We start from the raw sequence: 10,927 nt of genomic DNA on the forward strand, positions 1-10,927 counted from the left end.
AATCGCAATAAATCTGAATTTTTTCGTTGTTAGATTAAACATGGCTCTATCATTTCATACAGGAATCCTATGGACATTCAGCCGAGTGAATTGCATCTGATGAACCGACTCCAAAGCGTCGAAAGACGCAAAAGTTAACTGCAAGGTTATAGCATCAGTAATTTGTGATGCGCATAGTACATTATTTTTCGATGCCTTAAAAAGAGGAAAACCATAAACAGCGACTATGTCGTAACGTTATGGAAGCGTAGACGGACGCAATCGCGGGAAACGGTCCCTTTTAAAGAAGAACACATTGTACCATGTCACAAAATGATGGCAAAAATCCATAAATTGCTTTCACATTGTTTCAGCGTATTCTTCAAATTTGAATTTTTTCCTATTTTTAGACCAGAAAATGCACGCTGGACAGAAACTTTGCGCTGATGAAAAAGTTATTGCTGAGACTAAAGACAAGTAGTACCGAAAATGGCATAGAAAAATGTATGACTGCTATAATCGTTGTATCGCCCTCGAAGGCAACTCTATACATATAGAAACTAGTTTATGGTAGCCTAAAATTATTTGGGTTTGATTATTATTATAGAGCCGGTTTCTACTCATGTATGGTTTAAACCTCACAACTCTATGAGGATCATTTATAAGTGATACCTTCCAAATACAAACCTTAGAGTAAACCACCACGCAGCTGTGACTCAAATCCCATAGAGCACGTTTAGGATGTTTTAAAAAGATTAGTGCTGCATTTTGTCCCTATATCATTGAGCCTGCAAGTTTAAAGCGTATTTTTCTTTTGAAGTAGAAGAACTTTCCTCAAGCAACAATCCAAAAGTTAGTTACAAGCTCTCCCCAATAATATCAAGCAGAAAAATGGAGCTCCATCAGATATTACACGTTCAGAAGTACTTTCTTGTGAATTGGGAATTCTTGAAAATTTTCTGAATTTATTCAATTTAACATAAATGATGCCAGATCATCTAATTACCTTTATTTTTATTATACTAAATTAAATCCATATATAATTTCAAAATTTTCCTTCTTACAGAGATTAGCTAAATTGCTAATGGATAATAAAATCCTGGATTTTTCCTTTTTAATGAAATTATTAAAAAAATGTAAAAAAGACTGTCATTTATATCACCCAGCGGTGAAAAATGTTTGCTCAAACTCGGGTGTGTAGATTCAATAAAATTCCGAATTAAATTTCTTTGGCGAGCAATAAAACGTCGGGATATAAACAAGATAACAAAAAGTGGAAAGTTACATTCCGATTCACGATCGCAAGGCGGCTTGCATTCCGACGCTGCTAACGAAAGCGGCGGCAGACGTTCCGTCTTCGCGACGACGACACACGTCTCGACGGCGGCGTTTGTTTGTATCCTTTTTACAATCTCAACTTTACGAAAATCCAAATCAATTCGATACATTACCCAGTTTGGAGCTAGAGGAAATCTTCGTCCGAAATATACGAGATAAATTATTTTATCGAATATTGAATTTAATAAACAGTGATTCACACGGTGAATTTTGATTAATTTCTCTCTGACGTTTTCACGGTTTATATTCAGTTCGCCTTCTATCATTCGAACCGCCAACGATATGTGCGGCCCTCGAACATTTTATGCGAACGATACAAAATCATCACAACACTTTACCGTAAGTTTCAGTTGCCGAATCGCCCGATTTCGCATAAAATTTGCTTGCGAGGCGTTGCTCCAGATTTTGCTTCTCCATATTTAACACAGCACCACTTACATCAACGTATAAAACTAAGAAAGAACTGAAGATCGCACGCGGATAGGTTATCACAATATGAGGTAGAAGTTTTATTGTTCCAGGGTTACCACAAGCAGGAAAAGAGAGCGGTCTCATCATTTACTTTCAGATCTCTTATGCTCATGAGAAACCTCACGATTTTAACAACTCTCATATATTTTGAAACATCCCTGACTGCTTAATTCTTATCTCTACGGAACGAAAAGCAGAATCATACAACCCACATAATCATTATGAAAAATTAAATTATGTTTTTATACTTAATAATATAAAAAAAATAATTCCATCATCTTCTTTACTTTCTTCATCTTTAAACCCGATTCATTATTGTAGTATATGTAGGTTATGAGTCAAATATTGAATTATCAAGAAACAAATGATAATTTGTTTCTTCTCGAGAACCGGTTATGTGGTAATTGCAACCTTCCGAAATTCAAAAATCCTCAATTCATTGAAGTATAAGAACATTCGGTAGCCAAAAGTTTACGGAAATTCGAAATAAACCAAATAAAAACGTCAAATCATTTTGCATCATAATACCAATCGAATAAAGCATACTCTATATATTACAGATTACAGATAACGTGTACAAATTTAATAAGCTCTTTCCTATTTTCAAATATAATTCATTTAAATTTTCAATACAATTATATAAATCCTATAAAATTGTATAAGCATAATTGAAAATAGATAAACGATGAATACGTAAATAGCCATTTTAAATAAACCTACAGAGTGAGTTGATAGTATTACAAAGGTTAACTTTTAATGAAAACTGTATCCATACATAGGTACTCCTTATGTTGTTTAAACGCAACATCAATTATTTTTACTCGACATTTGAGTTCTTCTTTCTCCACATCTTCTAAAGCCCTATCCATATTCTCCAGGAGGTTACACGAGGATATGCGACTGCAAAACAGTGATTATCCTCGTTTTTAATCGCTTTCACTCCGCTTCTTGGCGGTTTATGCAGCCCGTATTAAAGGACGCAAGGAGGTGGTCAAATCAACCACACTTTCGCTCTTGCTTATTTTGCTGTTGACTGCATGTAACGCATAACGTAAATTTTGGTGGAGTGGAGTATCGATTTGTGCACACACTTTTACGGAATTATACCAAATGAAACTAACCATTTGGAATCTAAAAAATCCTTGTGACAAGGATAAAAATAAAGTTAATGATGTGTGGTGTCGAATAAGTAAATAAATGTATGTACATCGACATTATAATTTTGGTAGGCACATGGAGTAGCTAACGCATTCACTTGAATTACCTCCATTTTGTGGTGGACGGAGCCGGCAACTGAATCAAGACTTGTGTTGAGAGCCTCTAGCAGGTACCTCGCAAGAATCTAAAGCAAAACTTCACGAGGAATCACAAGTGGGAAAGTGTAGAAAATGCGTTCGTATCTCCCGTCACTCCGCTTCGTGTTTACTTTCCAGGCCCGATTCAAAGGACGTGAGGGTGTGAAATAAGGCAAAAAAAAAACACACACTCGTGATCACTCACTTTTCTATTAAGTACTGCATAATAACTATACGTAGCGAACAACTGAAGAAATTGAGAGTGTGGATAACAAGCACTTCTATTGCATCCTCTCACCAGGACCTATACAGAGAGCCTTTAGAATGCGCTCGACAGAGGATGTTCTTGACTTGTAAATTAAGGATGCCTATAAATAGGATCCAAAATGTGCATTTTTCTGATACGTTACGACTTTTCCGAGATGTCTATAAAAAGGAAATGAAATATTTTTCGCATTTATTTGAGTAAGGACGCACTTGTAGTAGTGAAAAGGTTCATTGTATTTAAATTTTCCTTATCGACATTCTCTTTACTGTGGTTTTTGATGACGTTGGCTTTATTAGACTGATACCGATCAGAAACATCCTTATCATCATTCAGATCAATAAAGAAACGGAAAAAAATATTTGAAAACCGGCTTGTTCTGTGTACGTGCACGCTTGATGTGGTGTGTGTGGAAAAGAGCAGATAAAACGCTTCGTTGGAGTAACCGAGTTAATAAAGAAAATGATCAACTAATACGACAACAGACGTACCTTATCTTTGCGAAACATAGCCAGGATCCTTAACTAGAAGCGTGACCTGACTCGTTTAATGAAATTAAAAAGAGAGTGTATGTAAGAATATTCAGGTCAACGATAAGACGACGTGGTACAGAAAATTTACTTTGTTACAATTGCCATTTTGTTTTTTGTGGATTAGATAAAATAGACTCGGGGGCTGACTTTTTACTTAAAGGCGCCGAATGAAGAATAAAAAGGTAATAACTCTTATTGATGATATAAGAATGTGCCTGTCATAAAAAAATTTTTTTTTGGATCTATAGATGTTAATATCATCTATACTATTTTCAGAAATTTAGGGGTTGATTTAGCCCCACTACTCACCAGCCAGGTCTGTAGTTCCATATTGGGATATAATAGGAAAGCTACGAGGTCTGGCTATTGAAAAACGAAACTACGAAAGAGGATTTGATTATAAAAATTATTCTACATTCGAAGGCTCCCCTCCCCTCACCACACAACGTTACATACGATTTTTCCATTGATCGAAACAGTGCTGGAAGTCTTCTTTGGTGAGTGCCTTCAAGAGCTCTGCCGTTTTTTGCTTTACCTCTTCCATCGTCTCAAATCGGGTCGCTTTCAAAGCAGATTTTATGTTCGGAAACGAAAAAAGTCGCATGGTGACGAATCTGGTGAGTACGGCGGGTTTTCGAGCACTGGAGTGCGCTTACTGGCCAAATACTGTTCCACAGATATTGCGTTATCAGTATGTGCGTTGTCCTGGTGCAAAATCGGGCCGTTTTTTACGAACTCGTTCTCGCAGTGTTGACAAAACTGACAAATGGTAAGTCTGGTTGACAGTTTGAACATTTAGAACCTATTTAGTCATCACAATACCGTTAATGTCGAAAAAAACGATCAATATTGCCTTGAATTTTGATTTGCTCTCTCGACCCTCACTAAAGAGCTTACTCCACTCAAAAACACGCACACGAGATAGAGAATTGTCCCCATAGGCCTCTTGCAACAATTTATAGCATTCAGTCGGAATTTTTTTTAATTTAACGAGAAATTTGAGATTGATACGTTGCTCCTGTTTTTCAGCACTTGAAAAAAACATGTTCGTTTCAAACCGCTACTGCACAAATACTATAATAGTGAAGGAAACGTGTTTTGTGACGTGCATAGACAAGATATCTAGATACCCAACGCACTAATCGTTTTTCACCCCACTCGTCTATGGCGCCCTGTAGGCGCGCAGTCTCGTTATTTAACCAGATTTGCTGCCAGCTCTCGGACTATAATGTAATCCATTAATGATTATATATAATCCATTAATTTTCCATTATTTCTATATTTCTTCACTATTGACGATTGTATATCGTTTAGGCCTGTCCAGTGCCTGATATTTCACAGCTTAAACATTTTCCTTCTTCCGATCTCTCTGCGGCCTTCGATCTTGCCCTCAATTAACAGTCGCAGGAATTGATATTTCGTATCTTAAATTACACCATCGGTCTAAAGTTTTTGCTAAGTCTATAATTTGCGTGATACACAACAGGGGTTGATATAGCTCCGCTACTCACCAGCCAGGTGGACAGTTCCATATTGAAGTATAATAGGAGAGCTATATAACAAGATTTCAGTTTCAGCTTGCCTCGAATACCCACCTAAAATTTGCCTATCCAGCTCTCCTACTATTAGTAAAAGAAGAATAATAAATTTTCAATTTCGCCTATTCTTTAAACTCACTTCTTTTAATAGGAATTTACAGATTGTATTTCATATAACTTGTATTAATTAGCTAACAGATAAAAAATACAAGATTTCTATTCAATGATTTAATAGGCTTGGTTTTGTAATTAATCACTGTATAAATGAATTAATACTAGAAGTGGACGGCGCTAAATAATTAATCAATTGCTGCTCTATAGATTGGTCTTTTGATTTTGGATTATTGCATCTGATAAGGAATTTATAAATTATTGTGGGAGTTAAATTATAGGTGTTTATACAGAGTGGGGTACGAGTATCAAATCGTCAGTTATCTAAGAAGTGACTATAAAGATTTTTTCAAACTTTTGGTTTGTAAGGGTTTGTCATGAAGATTCTGAATTTATATTGTATAATATTCCATACAGCTAATAGTCATAATTATAGCTACATTTGCAATATCTCCACTGAAATTAGAATACAATAAGATGGTATTGATAGAATAAACTAGTTTAATTTGTACAATTTTTAATATTGTATATCATTAAATAAATTTCATAACAAGGTTAAGATATTAGTATACACCAAACCCATGCTAAATGTTTTTTTTAATTAAAATAAGTTTACAGAAAATCTGAAGCCACTAGATGTTTGTTCATATCATGGTAAAAAAAAACCATTTGAGTAGCGAGCAAATTGGGAGCTTTAAGCAACATAAAGTACTTAAATACTAAAATCCATGTAATTTTTGAAACATTCCAATACATAACATCCTTGAATGCTTCATTTTTTCCTTAATAGCAATTCCTAAATATTGGCATGTTTTTTTAAATCCTTCCACAGGTAATAGTACCTATGTTTCATAGTGTGGTGGGGCTTCATCTTGTTATTATCGCCTAAAAGTTTCAAATAACGGAATTTCTAAATTAAATCGCAAAAGAAAATACTTACTTGGATTGGGATATAACAAAGCCAACAATAAATTTAAATATGATGGACCAATTAGTTTGTCGCCTACTATTCCAGCACATACATTAATTTTCTGTGCCTATTGGTTATGGGATTGTGTCATCCAAAGACAAGTTTTACGTGACCAGGAATCTACAATTATGACGATTTACGTTTCAATTAATATGAAAAATTGGCTTCATTCTAAAACATTGCCTTATTTAAACAAATTAGTTCGATCTGACCGAAACATTAAAATCTTACTTCCTCCTTCATCAAATCCATGGTAACTTTTAATATATATCAACATTAATTGTTATGATTGCAGTTAGAGCCATTTTAAAATATAATTGTAACTTCGGTGGAGATATTGCAAATATTATTACAAGTAGTTAAATGTAACATTATATTAAAAAAGCAGGTACTATCATTAAAAACAAAAAAATCTGACAACAATGTAAATCCCAACATTGTAAAGGCCAAATTTCAAAACCTTCACTATCTAAAATTTATAAAAATTATGAAGCCGTTTTCGAGATCAATTATGTAAACCTCGTATCGTAAACCTCTCGTACGCTTCATAAAATGGGTTTATCAACATTCTGATAAAAATTAATAAATTCATTTTTTTCTCGAAGTTTTCAATGAGTGAATTCATCAACTCCAGCTACCATCATTTGAATTTTATTCTAAAAGAAATTTATTAATCTAAGACTTAGTAAAATAAAATAATAATTCTAATACTTTATAGGTAATAAACCAAAAACATTTCATATCTTATTTTTTTCAAGAAAGAAAAAAATACTAAAATATTAGCTGCAGCTCTAAATATCCAATTAATCCGAAATATTTAATTAATTAAGTAATAAAAAACCCTTAATTTGATAAATGTAATACCAATATTTAATTGATATATCACTTACTCTCTTTAAAGGTTACATTAAAATATATTAGTATAAAAACATTAGCATAACACGATTTTTCGATTAGTTAATAAAACAAGTATGAAAGATTGTAATTGTAATAATTATCAAAACCTGTATCTAAATAATACCTGAATAAACAGACTTCATTACTACTTTGATTACTGGGAATCAAAGAATAAACAAAAAATGTAAACAAAATATTTGTAAATACTAAACATATAGGTTACAATACATGTTTTAATTAACTCACCTGATTTCTAACATTGATTACCAGCTGAGTGTCTGTGTAATCCACCATTAAACACAACCACACCACGAGAAAGGTTAAAAGAGTAAATAATTTCGTCTTTTCGTACATATTATGGGTTTTATCGGAACGTTTTGACATTTTACTTATCGCAAACCGTCATACCACTGCTGCGACGTACACATACAATGCGTCAAGTTCAAGAACGGATAGGCAACTCACACGCGCTCACAGAGCTCTTCTCATCTGCGCAAAATCATCAACATGTGGATTTCAGTATATCGATTCCATAGGCGCTTCGTTGGGGATGTCGAACATTAGAATGAGCCTTCTCTCAATTAGGTTCCAATTACCAAGGTTTATTAGGAATAGTAAATTACATAGTTCTATTAGTATTAAGTAAATACATCCAATGAGACATGTCTATTCCATATATTCTAATTTATTGTACATGATGATGAATCATTACTTTTGATATGGGACAAGAATATGATTCTAAAATAAGTATATTAAACTCTTATTGAACACGGTTTTATGGAAAGTGGAATTTATTTCTATCGCATATTGGATAAACAAACTCTTCTATCTAAAATTCAACGTATTTCGTAACGACCCTTATTTGTACAGATTTCAATTCCAACATTAATTTCATACCACATTTCTCGATTAATTAATTTAAGTAATATTTGATTTGGTCAATTATAAACATAAAAACCGATTTACTATACAGAGAGTTGTCATAATCAAGAAGAAAGTCGTTGTCCCCCAGGGATCTCCACTTTCAAGTTCTCTACTGAGCTTTCGAATTGATTGATTTTTTTTAATAAATTTTCATCTGGTTTGAAGGTGGTAAGACTCCATAATTAACTTAAATTCAATTTCTCTTTGCTATTCTATTACCATTTTAATATTTCGTGAATTCATTTGGCAGTTTTTAAACTTTAAAATTTATTTTTTTTTTCATTTATCCAGTGTCCACGACACACTGCAAACAAAATCTCGCCAAAGCGGTTATAGCAGCAGAGCGACAAGACGAAACTAGTTCAAACTTATCGTTGCTTGTCACAGCAAGTAAAAGTATGTAGCGTAAGTAATTTTAGGTATAAAAATTCATTTACTTTTTATTTTCGTACAAGTCTTTTGCATAATTCTTTAGTCAATATATGGCAAATGCATTCTGTTGATATACCGATAAATTCTTCTATCTCTTTAGCACATTTGGTGGACTTTATCAATGACATTGCTAATAGTCAGTTTTAGGTCGTCACGAACGTCCGTCGTTAGTCAAACTGATAGGGCCACATTTGAATCCAGCTGTCCAAAATTTTATGGTCGTGAATGATGAGACAATCGCAATTGCATAGGGCTATTGCTTTACAACGACTGTCGAATAGAAACTAATATGGATGACATTTTTGGTGAGAATCACTCAATCTTCAGGTTGAGGTGGGAAATTTCTCAGAGTCATATTGTCTATTCTTATGAATCAGAGAGTAATAAAATGATGAAGCATTCGTAATCCATAGGCGTATCAATTTTTTTGTATACAATTGAAATATTTTTAAGTTAGGAGGATTTTCATATGAAATAATATTTTTATAAATATAAAAAATATATCGGGTGTACACTCATATTTTCATTTATGTAATCAGTTTATAACTTTTAAACAGCTGAAGTTAAAAAAGTGATGAAGAACATTGTGCCAAATAGGTTATATAGGATAAGGGTTGAAAATCTGATTTTGAAACACTATAAATAGAGTTATAGATTCTTTTTGTGGCGTGGACCTATCTTCATTCCACACTGTCAATATTTAGTCTTCATACGAATATTTCCTAGTTCTTTTCTGTCCATCGCTTGGTTTTCTTTCTACTCAGGTCATTCTATACACCTTTTAACCATATTGATCTTGTTAGATGCCTTCTTTTTCTACCTCTTTGATGAGACCCTGTATCATTGACAAATCTACTTTGTCCTCGAATGCTCTCCACAGATGCCCTAGCGATCATATCTTTTGTGTTTTTCTTATTTCAACTATATCTTCCTCTTCAAGTTCCTCTTTCACCTACAACCATTACACCTATACTCATTTTTATCAATAATGATCGATCCTAATATTGCCGATGTAAGAAATTTAAAATTCTTTGAAAAGGGAGGTTTTAACGAGCTTATCGAAGCAAATATTGTATCTAAAGAAGCCAAAGTTATTATCTACCCATGAAGGCTTCTGAGGCTGCCAACGTTAGCCAATACTTTTTATGTGTAGTGACAAAATGTACCATGAAATATTTTGAATTTTTATTTCTATTTTGGAAAACATCCGATGAAATCTGTATTTCATCTTTTTTATCTCAACTTCTCTTTTTTTTCCAAACTAGCTACTTCTTATCATATGAGTTATCCACTTACCGTTAAAACAATACTGACCGGTTGGAACGTGTAATCCTTATTGCACAGAATCGTCGCCGTACCAAGGACGGTTTTTTTATGGGTTGGAACAAGCTATGGAGGGTAGAGGTAAGGAATTATGGGAGATATATTGAAAAAGTGTCCATCTGCAAATTGTTGTTCGAAGACTCACCAAAATAGCGCTAGTGTAACAAGTGGAAATGATGTGAATTCAGTAGTTATGTACAGGGTGTCCCACGACAAGTTAAAACTATCTGTAAATGGCGGGTCAAAATAAAATTCAGGTATAGGAAAGTATACATGACGTTCCCTTATTGCTCATCCCTGAATGCATTAAAATAGAAAAAACCGGGTGGTTCTATTTAAAAAAATTACCATTTTCATATCTTTGAGGAATATCTTCGTAAAAAAAGTTTATAAGGGTCTGCAATGGTCAAATTTTTTACAAAAAAATTAATAACTCAAAAAGTTTTTTTATTTAAAATAATAAAGTCAACTTTTGGTAGAATGGGAAGTCGCCTATCTTTGAAAATATTTTAGTTGAAAAGATCGTATCCAAAAACTCAAACGTAGAAATTTTCATGATTTCGAGTATTTTGCCATATAAAGATAGTTTCAACTCGTCGTGGGATAATATACAATTTTCGAATAGATTTCTATAATAATAATTTTATTAAAACGGTCAAATAAGAATTCAATTTATTATCCTACTCCAATAATATCTAGAGCTGTTTTCAAAATCTTTCCATTTGCTACTAAATCGCCACCTTCATTTGCTACCTTTCAACGGACACTTTTTGATACACTGAGATGGTTCTCCTCATGTCTATACACCATAGAACAAACCTAAGATAATAAACTCCACAGATAGCATTTCA

General features: G+C 33.4%; 1 protein-coding gene and 1 long non-coding RNA gene across 2 annotated transcripts in view; one reads left to right on the plus strand and one right to left on the minus strand.

Annotated features, from left to right (window-relative positions):
- The window catches only part of LOC130891112 (out at first protein), a 230,257-nt gene extending 222,373 nt beyond the window's left edge, over positions 1 to 7,884 (minus strand). The window contains exon 1 of the mRNA XM_057795674.1: positions 7,644 to 7,884. Within this exon, the coding sequence (XP_057651657.1) occupies positions 7,644 to 7,781 (138 nt within the window). The 5' untranslated portion in view covers positions 7,782 to 7,884. The remainder of the gene's footprint in view (positions 1 to 7,643) is intronic.
- LOC130891117 (uncharacterized) lies at positions 3,870 to 7,429 on the plus strand. The gene is made up of 2 exons (XR_009058852.1): positions 3,870 to 4,063; positions 4,158 to 7,429. It is a non-coding gene; the product is annotated as an uncharacterized LOC130891117 (long non-coding RNA).
- Positions 7,885 to 10,927: the final 3,043 nt, after the last annotated feature.

Source organism: Diorhabda carinulata, chromosome 3 (assembly GCF_026250575.1).
Source record: "Diorhabda carinulata isolate Delta chromosome 3, icDioCari1.1, whole genome shotgun sequence".
Classification (NCBI taxonomy): domain Eukaryota; kingdom Metazoa; phylum Arthropoda; class Insecta; order Coleoptera; family Chrysomelidae; genus Diorhabda; species Diorhabda carinulata.